At 38.8% G+C, this 13438-nt stretch overlaps 3 protein-coding genes across 4 annotated transcripts; 2 read left to right on the forward strand and 1 right to left on the reverse strand.

The window, feature by feature from the left end:
• The first annotated feature begins 1459 nt into the window (after positions 1-1459).
• Positions 1460-5771, forward strand: LOC108243490 (zona pellucida-like domain-containing protein 1). Its single transcript, XM_025008767.2, has 11 exons — positions 1460-1628; positions 1831-1941; positions 2087-2313; positions 2431-2621; positions 2733-2805; positions 2890-2987; positions 3714-3797; positions 3879-4050; positions 5065-5164; positions 5270-5293; positions 5401-5771. The coding sequence occupies exons 1-11, from the start codon at positions 1475-1477 to the stop codon at positions 5490-5492; spliced, it is 1326 nt and encodes a 441-aa protein (XP_024864535.1). The 5' UTR covers positions 1460-1474; the 3' UTR covers positions 5493-5771.
• A 240-nt stretch (positions 5772-6011) lies between these two features.
• zgc:162608 (uncharacterized protein LOC100037332 homolog) lies at positions 6012-7718 on the reverse strand. Of its 2 annotated transcripts, none has more exons than XM_025008777.2 (4): positions 7605-7718; positions 7435-7493; positions 7212-7305; positions 6012-7123 (listed from the first exon to the last, which is right to left on the reverse strand). In XM_025008777.2, the coding sequence occupies exons 2-4, from the start codon at positions 7481-7483 to the stop codon at positions 6274-6276; spliced, it is 993 nt and encodes a 330-aa protein (XP_024864545.1). In that variant the 5' UTR covers positions 7484-7493; positions 7605-7718; the 3' UTR covers positions 6012-6273. The 2 variants fall into 2 exon arrangements, with proteins under 2 accessions (XP_024864545.1, XP_017284437.1); XM_017428948.3 differs by having other exon boundaries at positions 6012-7126.
• A 2743-nt stretch (positions 7719-10461) lies between these two features.
• On the forward strand, positions 10462-12993 carry LOC119617850 (multiple epidermal growth factor-like domains protein 6). The gene is made up of 4 exons (XM_037980639.1): positions 10462-11293; positions 11384-11607; positions 12140-12301; positions 12694-12993. Exons 1-4 carry the CDS (start codon positions 11176-11178, stop codon positions 12991-12993), a joined length of 804 nt encoding a protein of 267 aa, XP_037836567.1. The 5' UTR covers positions 10462-11175.
• The last annotated feature ends 445 nt before the right edge of the window (positions 12994-13438 follow it).

The raw sequence follows: 13438 nt of genomic DNA on the forward strand, positions 1-13438 counted from the left end.
TATGTACAAATCTTCAGAAATGCAATTTCTTTTAGGAGCTACAAAATAATTTGCAATAAAGATTAATATTTACAGAGTAAATAAACATGTTGCTCCATGTTGCAATTTCTAAAGAAGCTGAGGTGACAGACTGTCCCTGTCAGTTTCTGACTCTGAAAAGTTTCACTTGAATCTTTTAAAGTGTGTTCAAAGAAAGGAGAAATGAATAAAGCTGTTGATTATTAGCTATCCATCAGTTGAGAGTTTGGATTGATTTGAAGCACTGTTTTATATTTTACTCAGACTGAAAAAAACATTTTAAAATTGTCTTAAATTGCTGCTGTCTTCACATGCTATGATTTCATTTTGTTTCTGGTGTAAAAAAAAAAAGGTGAAGATACAGACAAGTTAAAGAATTTGGTTTATGTGAAGTTCTGCTCTAATTTTCTGTTAAAGTTAATGGTGAAGCTGATGTTTTTGCTGTCATTTGGCGGCTTCTAAAACAAAAAAGTTCAAGTTTGTTGTCTTAAAGATTTATGTTGTGTCAAAGTGAACAATCTTTTCTTTATTTTGATCTAAAAACTATGCCTACAGTTATAAAACCGGTCAATTCTGCAACTTTAGGAATGTTTAAAGCTACCTTTCTAGATTCTTGCTCTAAAAAGTATATAATTTTCTTTTCACAGTAAACTGCTGATGATCCTATAAATGATACAACTCACATACAATGAAAATCACAGAAATAAGAAAGTTATTGCGACGTTTAAAATGTGTTTTAAACCAACCAGAGAAGGCGATTAAATTGCAGAAAAGTGACCAGCTTTTTGTTTCCGAACAGGTGCACTGGGAGCTCAAAACCAGAGACTGTAAAAAAGTGACGTATCTGTGGATACTGTAACAAATGTCTCCTTCCGCCCTGCGCGGGGATTTTGGTAAAAATGTCATTCTATATTTGCGGAGAACAATGGGTGTTCTCAGTTAAGCAGTAACAGTTGTGGCCCATAGCTATGTGGAATACCTGCTCTGCAGGTCTGTGGAGACAATAAAGACAAGTTGGACAAGCAGAGAAAAGAAACAAAGGGCTGGCTGAGCACCGCATAAAATATGACAGTTGTGATCAATTTTAGAGCACTCAAAGTGGTTTATTCTCCACACATGAATACTTGGTTTACGATGGTCATTTCCACACATTTTTTTCCTCAAATAAGTCTAAAATGTACTTTTTTCAAAAACTTTTTATGCTTGAACGTTCCAGTTAGGCGGTTTTAACTGACTGGGTTCATGTTAAATTATGTTTTTTTGCTCCTAAATTATAATAAGTTTATTTCTACACACTGCCTCTGATGCCTCCTCCCAGCCAGTTATAATATTCAGCAGGTTCATCTGTCATATCATATCTTTAATATCCGTTATCCGATGGACAGAAAACCTGGAACATTCGTAGCTGACCTGAGGGACCTGAATCAATGGCCCGGAGCTGCTGCTGTCTGCCTGCATGATAAATCACGACACAGACGTGGAGGATGTCTCTGTGTCTGCACTGGGAGGGTCCATGAGTCATGATGATATCTGTGGCTTCAGGTGTCACATAGACTTTAAAAGCCAGATTACTCAACTCCCTCTGAGACTGCTCAGGTACCACCAGCAAGGTAAGACTTCCTCAGGCCATCAGGTACTGTAGGTCTCTGGTCTGATTTTAAACTGCTGTCACGTCAAATGGTCTTTTTTTTAAACAGTTAAAAGTGGTTTAAAAAAGTCATCGTAGATTTTTGATGGTGCATTTGTCTGAGCTGGTCGAATAGGCTAACAATGCGGGATGCTGCTGCTCTTCTGTCTCCTGAATATTCACAGGCCTGAGAAAGCTTCCTGTGGACAGAATGATCCTTTTTCTTTGTCTCCCTCTGCTGGCTGTGCCCGCCTTATGTCTTTACAACTGTTCTTCTGTGTATGAAAGGACACCAAGTAAGTCAAAAAGGGGTACTTTAAGGCATTTACTGACTTTAAGTTGTCTCAGCTAAATCTTTGTTTATTTTAATACTTAGATTTAAATGAAAGAAAAAAGATCTTTGAAAGAAGTTACTTCTTTTTTTACCCCCCTTTTTCTTAGATGACTCAGATATTCTGGTTAATTGTGGCAACACCATAATAACCGTGGAGATCAACTTGTGCACGGCTCAATGGGCAGGCTTTAACGCGTCAGAGCTGGCACTCAACGGGAACCACAATAACTCTGCCTGCTTGGGCTCTGTGGACGCCACTACGGACCCACCAATCATCCGTTACAAGCTTCCCATTAACAGCAGTCAGGATAACTCCTGTCGTGAGTCTTTGCAGGCAAGGATGGGGAATTATTGGGGAGGTTGAAAGACAAATGTATAAAAAATTAGAGTTGAATCGACATATAAAACCCAACGTATAAACCCCTCCGGTGTTTGTTACTGTCTCGTGCAGATTGTGAACGAGTCCCCAGATCCTACGGGTCCCTTCAGTAGTTTTTCATCGATCCAGGCAGTTGTCGTCACGGGGTACATTAACACCCCAAAATCTGAACAGGGCACCATCAGCTACTCCACAGACCTCTATTACCACATCACCTGCCGCTACCCTCTGGAGTATCTCCTCAACAACACGAGGATTTCTGCGTGAGTTGTTCCAAATGCTTACTCTGAGCAGCTATTTCTTTTTTTCCTCAAGATGATTATTTTAGTGACTAATAATTTTCTCGCTTTTCTTATTTCTGTCATATTTTTTAGCTCCTCCGTTTCAGTGGCAATCAGTCAAAATAACGGATCCTTCATCGATACTCTAAGAATGGGTGTTTTTAATGTAGGTACATTTAACATTCAGCTCCTATACACACATATCAAAAGTACTCTTTCAGCTAATCCTACCCTCATGTTAATTTCCCAGGACTCTGACTTTAAGTACCCTTTGGTTGTACCTTCAACAGGACTTGAGTTACTAACAAAGGTCTATGTGGAGGTCAAGGCTGTGAACCTCACAGGAAAGTGAGTGAATCCAATTAGATTGAGTAGGTTTTTCATATTAAACTCTTTCAGTAAAATAAAACTGTTATTCCTTGAAGGAATGTTTACCACCCACCGCCAAAGTTTTAATTTGTGGTTTTACATGATCTGTTAGCACTCAAATTATGTAATGGGTTAACAAATGCACCCAAGATTTTGGATACAGGCATTTTTGTGTTTTTCAATGTTGATTAGCTGTGGCAGCCATCTCGAATCAGGCTGACTCCAAAAGTCAATCACTTACACCTACTGAGAGTTCATTAAAATCGCTCTTGTGGTTCATGGGATATTTTGCTAACAGACAGACAGAATTGACTTTATCTGCTAATGCCAAAGTTTTAAGCAAAGCTCTCATGTGAACTGTTAGCGCTCAGATTATGTGATGTGTTTGACTCTCAGCTGCTACCACACCAGGATTTAGGAAAATATCAGTAAAATTGACTAACTTGCAGCCATGTTTGTGTTTGCTAAAGTTGATTACTTGTGGTGGCCATCTTGAATTGGGTTGACTTCAAAAGTTAATTAATTGTGGATGTGCATCTAATCATTACTTTCTGAGAAGTTTGATCAAATTTATCTCCCGATTAATGAAATATTTTGCAAACAGACAGACAAACACACACATACAGAAATGATATGATTGCCCACCTTTCAGGCAGCAGGTGATAAAAGGTGACAACAGGCTAACCTTTCTCCTCCTCTTTCCAGTTTCCATGTCCTGCTGGATCACTGTTTTGCGACTCCCTCTCCATACAACATGTCACTTATTGAGAAGCACAGCTTCTTTGCTGGGTAAGAATTGTGCATATCACCAGTTGTGGATAGTTCTTTTTTTTTTAGAAGTACCTGTTAAAGGATTTTGTTCTCCACCAGATGCATAATAGAGGAGAGGACAACAGTGATAAACAATGGCGATTCCACTGATGCCCATTTTGTCTTTGAGGCGTTCAGCTTCGTTCAGCACAGAGATCGGGAATTCTCCACCGTCTACTTGCACTGCATACTGAGACTCTGCGAGCCGACCACATGCGATAAGCTGACCTCTGTGAGTTAAAAGGAAATTATTAATTTTTACAACAACAATAAAATAGTTAAGCATAAAGTTTCTCATATATTAATAATAATAATAATAATAATAATAATAATAGCAATGACAACAGCAACAACAACAACAACAACAACAATAATAATAATAATAATGATGATGATAATAATAACAATAATAATAATAATAATAATAATAATAATAATAATAATAATAATAATAATAATAATAATAATAATAATAATAATAATAATAATAATAATGTCTAACAAGTTTTGAATAACCTAAAATTCTTTGGTTTAAATGAATTTTTGTCCAGTTAAGAAACTGAAAGTCTCCCCTGACGTTTTACACTGAGCTTTAATGGGGTTTAATGCCATAAGAAAAATGTCTAGAAAACAATTTGTTTCCAAACTAAATGAGGCTTCATTTAAATGCAATGCTTTAATATTATAATACCAAACAGGTGGGGTTTTGTGGAAAGCTTATGCAGAACTAATATTGTACCTGCTGAGGATGGCTCTTTAAACAGTGTCAGTTTGGAGAAAAAGAGATTAAGAACCTGTGTTTTTTTTTTCTTTTTTCTTTTTTGCTACCTAGTGGCATTGCATGGGTATAGTAGTCTAGACAGGGCCTAATTCTTACCAGACTGATGACTGCTCTTTTTGGATGGTTATATTGTTAGCTCATCAATTTGGCCAGAATAAACTTTATTTCTCCAAACCGAGAAAAATCAAAGAGCTATTTATAACAGGTAAGATATTAATTGTTCATAACCTTTCCACAAACTCCACTTAAAAATATCTAAACTATCCTTTTAATGACTATTGTTTTCAAGAGAAAACTAAACATGAAGGGAAATAAATGAAGTAAATGTGCTGACCTCCTATACCTGGATTTCACTTTTTTATTATAAGATGAGATCAATGATTTAAAACCAGTTTCTCATTCTTAAGAAGTACATATCGCTGATTGCACGACAGATTAAAACCTACAACTATGTGTTTTTTTTAGTCTTGTAGTAAAAGAAAGAAAAGATCTTTGACTCCTTTTGGTCAAAAAAGCAGCGACTCAGCCACCATCACAGTTGGACCTCTGCTCACATCGAATCAAGGTTTATTTCCTTAAAATACATTACGCACATAGTTTCATGTATTCTGACAAGTTTTGGACTAACAAGTTTCCTGGCCGTGTTTTCTTTCTCTTGCTTTTGTTAAAGACTCGTCTGTCACGACTGCAAACAGTGAGTACTCCTTATTTACATTTATTCATATTATGATACAGATTCAGAATCCATCCGAGCGAAAGCCTGGAACGTGAAATTCACTGATCTCTCCTCCTGCTTATCAGGCAGTAACAAGGCACCGGGCATAAATGCTGTTAACGCCACAGGCCTGCTGGTGGGGGTGGTGTTTGCGTGGTTGCTGGCTGCTTTCCTCTGAAGAAGCATCACCGGATGGAGCGATCAGCTCATACATTTGAGTGACTGTTAAAACCGCTGTTGCGAACCATTTGACCACATTGTAACCTCAGGCGTATTGTAAGGATATTAAAGCATTGTTATCTCAGAAATAACTCTTTGGCAGGTGATCGGTTAAGTCGAGCAAACACTTTACGTAACTTTTCCTGTCCTTACTTCTCCAGTCAGATGTGAATTATTAGTTATGAATAAAGAAAAAAGAAAAAAAAAACATATCAACACAAGCTATTGAAGAGCGGAGCAACAAGTGTTTTATAAGGTCACTAAGTTTGTCTGTTACATATATTTCTGCTTTGTTATACATACAGTAGATGTCCTGTACATCTTGCTTAAAAGGCTATGAGCAAATTCAAACGTGGAGTGTTTGTCTTTATTAAAGATAAATGAAAACATAAAACACATGGTCTTTCACACGCTTAACTGGATGGTAAGGCATATGGTAACTTAAAAGAATTCTCACTATTTTTACATTATTATCAACAAATTTTACTTTCCAAAAGTAACAGTTTTTTTTTTTTTTTACATGGCTCAACAAAGAAATGTTCATAGTTGTACATACTCATTCATACACAAAATAGAAAAATTATCTCATTTCATTCATTCAGAAATATTTACAACCAGCGGTCCATGATGGCACAGCAATACACAAAAAGTGACATTTGTGGCCAGGACTACAGGCTTGAATAGTTACTTAAATTTGATCTGTACATTGGCTCTAACAAACGTTTAAGTGTGTGTTTTTGTCACTGCATAGAGTGCAGAATATCCTGGACCAGAGCAGAGAGTCTCACTGAGAAGTCCTCCTGCAAAGAGCCGCCTTCTTGTGAGGACCAAGATGGAGGCAGAGGATGAGGGGAGGCCTCGAGGACCTCTTCCTCCACCTTAATAACCAGCCTCTCCATCCGGGCCTGAAGCGCTTGGTTCTGCAGGGCTGCATTCTGGCAGAACTGCTCCACGCTGCCTGTAAGTTCACCCTTAGCAGGCTGAGCGGACTCTAACAGAGCTGCGAGCTGAGCTTTCAGATCCCCCGCCCTGTGCTGTGCCTCCTCCCTCAGGGCACTCACTTCTTGTCCCAGCTTGGAGCTCATCTCCTGCCAGACCTTCGAGTCGTTTACCTCGTCCTCAGGAGCGCTCATCTGTTTCAGACCTTCGACAACATCCCTGGCTGCGGTGTGGAAGTCCCTGATGATGTTGACTAACTGGAGGCTGCTGTGCTCCAGGGTTTGGCTGATCCAGAGGAAGGTGTCCTGATTCAGACCCGGACCGGTCTCCGTCTGAACCTCCCCTGTCTCCGGGCCCTGCAGGTAGAGACTCAGCTGGCTGCACAGATCTTGCGTGTTGCTGCTGAGAGAGCTCTGGAGCTGCTGGGTGAGAGGAGTCAGACGCTCCCTCATGCTGGCCAGGGTGGTGCTGAGACGGGCTGGAGATGGAGACAACCTGTCCCGCAGCTCGGCCAGCTCTTGGCGCAGACGCACGCGCAGGCGCTCTGACTCCATGCTCAGTTTGCGCTTCATCTCCTCTGCCACAGGGTTTTTGGTCTCATCCTCTTCTAGGTTGTAAAGATCCCTGCTCTCTATGATGCTCTTGTAGATCCTACTGCAGCAAGAGGACACACACTTCATCATGACGAAGTCCTATAAATGTCTTAGATTTTAACGTCACATTAGTTTAGTTAACTTACTTCACGTCTTTTGTGAGGTTTGTTTTGTCATGGGCCTGGTTAGCATTTGGGTCTGCCCAGGTTGGTTCCCTGGTGTCACTGTGCAGTGGGTATGCTACAGGAAAAGAAAGCATATATATATATATATATATATATATATATATATATATATATATATATAAATGAAAAAAAAAACCCAAAACAAGTTGTATGTAAAATGAAACACTGGAGAAATAATAAATACCTAAAGTGTTTGAGAGTGACAGGACAAAGATCACAGCCTTTAGATGCATTCTTCTCTTTCTGTAGAGGGACAAATGAGGAAAAACGGAGAAGAATTTCACACAAGAACAAACACAAGGTTGAAGCCTGAACATTCGTCAAACCTACAATCTATCATTTGTGTTTTCTTACACGGAACAAGAAGAAAATCAACGAGTGAAAAGAGCAGCAGGCCTGTACCAAAGGACCAAGGGTCTGCCGAGTGACTTCTCCTCTCAGCCGACTTATAAAGGTCCTTGTTATCAGAGAGGCTGCCCAAACTCTGCCTGTGTCAATAAACACGTGGAGGGGTCACACTGACGACAGAGCGCAACACACACACACACACACAAACTCAGAAAGTGTGAAGTCACGGTAATATCATCTATTGTGTAACTATCTTAAATCGAAATTTAAAAAAAATGTAGGGAAATTGCTTTAAGGTGTTTCATCAGCAACACTTTTGAGAATCACAAAGAGAGTAAGTTTTATTTTTTAGACATGTTACAAAACAAGAACACAGAATATTGTTCTCTTAGACATGACATTGAGCAGCGTAAGACGGATCACCAACTGCTTTGAACTCTTTATCTCAAGTAAAAGAGTGGCTTAAATTTAAAGTTGTGATCCTGAAAGTTCAAAAAGTTTGATTTTATAAGTAAAAAAAAAGATAAGACATGCAGCAGAGCTTACAGCCCTTCATGTAAAACTGAGTTAGGAAATTTGGATCACTACACTTTTTCTTTTCGCTTTTTTATTGTTAAAGTATTCACTGTAAATCATTGAAATTTGGACTAGGTAACACACTTTTATTTTTCCAGGCTTGTTTAATTATTGTGTTTTATCTGCTTATTACAACAGAGCAGCATAAAACAACACAAATTCTAAATTCGGATTAACTTTATTTAAACAAAACAACCAAAAAGCTCAAAGAAGTTTGTCTCGATGTAAAGCATATCACCCACCACCTTGCCTGCAAAAGTTTTAAAGAGCGATCTTGCATGATCTGTTGGCACTCAGAGTCCCAGTAAGTGAAGAGGTTGACTCTCAGATAATACCACAACAAATTTTAGCTTAATATCTGTAAAAATAATACTGAATTATAGTTATGTTATTGTTTGCTAAAGTTGATTAAATCATCTTAAATCAGTTGTAGATGTCCATCCAGTGGTTTCTTTCTGAGTGTTTGAATAAAACCTGTTCACTGAGTCTTGAGAGGTTTTGTTAACAAACCAAAAAGGTTGACTCTAAAAGTTAATGCCAAAGTTTTAATTAATTAAAAATGTTATTTTAGTGTTTGAAGCATCTGTTGGGAATCAGTCTCAGCTACTACCACATCAGATTTTAGCTCTTTATTTGTAAAACTGACTGCATTTTACCATTTTTATGTTTGCTAAAGTTGATTGTCTGTGGCAGCCATTGTGACCTGGGTTGGTCCCAAAAGTTAATCAGTTGTAGATGTATACCCAACGATTACTTTCTGAGAGTTTCACTAAAATCCGTCTGGTGGTTCACAAGATAGTTTGCTAACAGACAAAACACAGACAATTAAACAACTGTTTGCCTTTCAAAAACAAAACAAAACAAAAAAGACCGACTTCAGATGGACTTCTTTATACGTTAAATAAAAAAACAATTTTTTAAATTTCCAAACAAATATTCATTTTCTTGTCATTTCTTTTAATTTGTAAAATGTGGATTTAGAGGTTTTGCCATAAAAGAGATGAATATATGGGTGAAAGTTGAGTCCGGTTTAGTTAGATAAATCGTCACTGGGGGGTCAAAGTCCATGGTTACCATGATGAAATACTTTATGTGGGTTATTCCAGGTATCCAAAGTCTGCCATTTATTTCACTACAATAACAGAGAGGAGTAAGACCTTGACTAGTGAACATAAAAACAACACTGTTTACTGTTTTCTGCTGAGTTGAAAAATGAAGAAAAATAACTTTTATCAACGTAGTTTACATCCTAACCAAAAGGATTGTTACACACACATTGTGCATCGAATTCACTTCAACATAAAATCAAAAACTTACAATTTAAGAAAATTTTAAATTGTGCAATTATTTGCATAACTTTGGTTTAGACTCTCAACTCGTGACATTTCATATCAATAAACAGAAGCTTTGTCATTTTACTATGGAGCAAAGGGCAACTCTCAGACACTGATTAAAGCTCAGGCATGCAGCATCATAGGAAACAATCAATGGTTTGTAAAAAATTTACAAAGCTAACTGTCTGTGACACAGAATACATGGCATACATGCTCATTTAAAACATTTTAGAAGCCTATAAATGGTTTTTATACCGGACCAGCTTAGGCATGTTAAAGATAATTCTTAGTACAAATCACCTATCAGGTTTTTTGCTTGTTTTTTTAGTTTTAATCTGCTATAAACAAATACATCTGAGTGGCCAGCTACAAAAAAAACAAAACAAACTCACACATTTACAGAACTGCAGAAACATTTGAAACCACCATATTTTCTTCAGGTTTTAATTTGAGGAGTCGGGCTTGTAGAACTTCGTTTAAGGTTCTTCAGGCTTTCTGAAAGTATTTCAACCATTTTTCTTTAGACTTCGGCTGCGCTTTCTATTCTGTTTCTGTTCATGACACTATATACAGCAGTTTCTGCTAAAAAAAAAAAAAGAAAAAGAAAAGTTGACAAATAGAGGATAAAAACAGTGTCTGACTTATAAAAAATCTACTGACAGCAGATTAACAATAAATGAAACTTGTGTCATTAAGAATTGAGCAAAAATAATTGTGCAAAATCTTGAAACTGTACCCCACAAAAATACTGTATATACTGTAGAAGACCTGCAAACACCAGTCGCCTGAATGAGTCATTGGCCAAAGTTAGGTTTAAGCTTAACAATAATAAAAAAATCCTTAGGAAATTTTTAAATACTAAACTGAAAACGAATTAAAGCAGTCAAATTCAAAAGAAAAACCTTAAAAGACCTCCAGCAAGTTTAAAGACATATTGATTAAAACAACTTTTAAAGATTTTAAAGATGGATTCTTGGGAGCAAAATCTAAAGTATAACAGCACTGTACGTTTTACAGATTTGACCACAGGTCATGGGTGCTTCCCACATCTCGGTCTGTCTCAGCTGCGTTCACCCCAACACAGCCCTCTACGGGAAATAAGAGAATAAAATAGGTTTAATACATGAATCCATTCATTTCAGCGTGTTTGTGTGAAACTGCTTCAGCTTGCACACTGCATAGGTGCTGTCAGAGAAGATGCTGATCTTCGCTTGAGAATTTCAAAATAAACTCAGCTGCTGTTGCAACACTGCGCACATTAAAGTGCTCGTTAAAGCAAAGCAGCGCTGATACACAAATCAATAAGCAGTATCACGGTAGGATTGAGAAGAACAAACAGAGTAATGTGATCTTGCAGCACCAGGCAAGCGCTCTTTTGTTTCTTCCTGCTGCTTTGCTCCGAGCACTCACTCCACTGTCACTGTCACCTAACCTCACTGGCCTTATAAATCATTCAGCAGCCCACGAAAAGTTATGCAGACTAACTTACCTGCGACATCGTCATGTGGGCAGAGCAGAGGAGAGATGTTTAGTGGCGAACGCACACAAAACATCAACTTTTTTTTTTTCAACCACGACCAAAGATGATGGGTGAAGGATTACAAATGCCTGAGAATGAAACAGATCTGCTCATGAGCCTTTTTCCATCATAAGGGAGCACAATAGAAATGTCACAAACATGCAGAGTCATGTGGTTTTGGTGGCTGTTTGCTTCAGTACTGCTCGGTAAGGCTCATGAAAAGTATGACACTCAACATGATAAGGAAAGTCCACTCTGCCAGCCAGGTAAGCTTTTCCTGACTGCATGCTAATGGCTATAACAAGAACATTGTTATTACTTCGCCTTTAAAAACACATTTTCTTTTTTGTGCATAGGTTTCTACTGTCCTCTGGGTAACCTCAGTCCTGTCCCCTGTCCCAAGGGGACATACGGGCCTACCTTTGGAGCAGTGTCCATAGAAAGCTGTTTGAAGTGTCCTCCTCATCACTACTGCCCCCGACCAGGCTTGTTCGCCCCCCTGACCTGTGGTCCTGTTGCTCAGCAGCCTCTGTCTGGCCAGGACACCTGCAGCTGCCCAGGAGAGGGACAGAATTTCCAGGTGCTGTTCACATGTTTGCTGTGGAAGTGTTTTCAACATGATAGAAGTCAAGTCTTTTTTGTTAGTGTCCACTTCTGGTGTGTCCAAGTGAAGCTGTATATTGTGTTTCTCTCTGTCTTTAGTCATATTCGAAGCTTATGATTTCTTCATTTGTCTACATAAAGCCCTGAGATGCTGTTTGTGCACTAATGCAGACAGAAGAGTAATCTCCTCACTGCTTTTTTTTAAAGTTTAGACTAAACAATCTGTAGCTTCAAGCTGAAAGAGCTCTAGATCAGGTTACTTTACGAGAGGATCTGGTTTCCCAGACTGCTGCTGTGGTGCCATAGGTCTTCTCTCATCAAGTCAGAATAAAGGGAATGAGATTTTTATCTCTGGCTTTTGCATGATAACTGCTAATGTAGGAAGGAGGAGATAGACAGTGAAATTCAATATGAAGTGTTATTAAATTAACGAATGAGCACTTTGGCTTATTAAACAACAACAAGACTTAGCATAAACTGTATTCTGTTCATTTTTTTGTTCTCCACAGAGCAGTGACGGGTGCTGCCTATGTACTATAGGCTATCAACCCGCCAACAATGGAGAGCTGTGTGTGCAGCATCTGTACAGTGTCTGCAGAGACGGGAAGTCCCGCACGCAGTATGGAGACTGCTTCAACAAACACCAGTGGTCGTTTCACTGCAGACATGAGGTTAGGCTTCATGCTAGTGATATAGGCCCCTGTCTCACAGAACCACTATCACATGAAAGTAGGGCAAAGGTAATTGGTCTATCTTTCATAAAATGACAATAGACAGGAAGCTCATCCTGTTAAGATAGGAGCCAATGGCAACCTGTTTACGGAACACACTGAGTAAACACGCTCTACGGCCATTGAGGGGAATGAGTACGACCTAAATGTCTTTGCCCTTTATTCCATGAACCTGACGACACTTTATCTGCACAAGCTTAATCAGATCCACTTAATGTTTAACCATATGCTGCTTCCTGTGACTTTTGCTCTGTCATGACGTAACAGTTAATTTGAGGTCTTGATTACAGAGCTCTGAGCTGCCTGACTACGTATCGGTTGCTTTCCTGCAGGTGTGCCAAAGTGCAGAGGACTACCGTGGTTATGACAGGGAGCTGGGTCTGTGTGTTTGCAAGGAGCCTCCCGACAGAGCTGCATGTGGAGCCCTGTGCAGGAGAAAGTTGGAGACTGGCCTGCAGCTCCGGTGCAGTTCCGAGGGAGGCGTGGAACTGATGTGGAGCCATCAGGTGAACAAAGAAAACGAGTGCATTTCTAAAGAAATGCAAGCATGTAAGGCAAACATGAAGGTCTATATTTTGATGTATAAACTGTATAAGATATGTAAAAAGAACAAGGTTCAAAAGAATTGTTAAAACTGCTGCCAGTGGGTCATTAAGGTCACCATGGTAACCACACACCCGTGTCTGCCGCTTCATGACAGCACTCTTAAGAAAGGCAGACAGAAATACAGGTTAAAACGTAAGCCTCAAACAGTCGCTGTGTGAAAACTGCAAATTGTTTCACAGAAATTCTTGAACTGTGAGCGACAGACGACTCTGATAGTTGCACGTTTTTATGCTTCTACAGTGTTTTCTGTAGAAGACATGACAAGTTGAAAAGACTTCACCTCCAGTTTTGAAATGAAATTCTTGAGCTAAATATAACTGAAGTTTATAGAAGCTTGTGTGTGCTCTCTCTGCACTTAGGGGATTTGAGAGAAAAACACAACTTATAGCAGTGAGAAACACACTGGGTTGAAAAAAAAAACCCAAAACAAAAATGCCTACCTTTTGATGTATTATTTGAAAACATACTTAA

The sequence above is a fragment of the Kryptolebias marmoratus genome, linkage group LG2, assembly GCF_001649575.2.
Source record: "Kryptolebias marmoratus isolate JLee-2015 linkage group LG2, ASM164957v2, whole genome shotgun sequence".
In the NCBI taxonomy this organism is placed as follows: domain Eukaryota; kingdom Metazoa; phylum Chordata; class Actinopteri; order Cyprinodontiformes; family Rivulidae; genus Kryptolebias; species Kryptolebias marmoratus.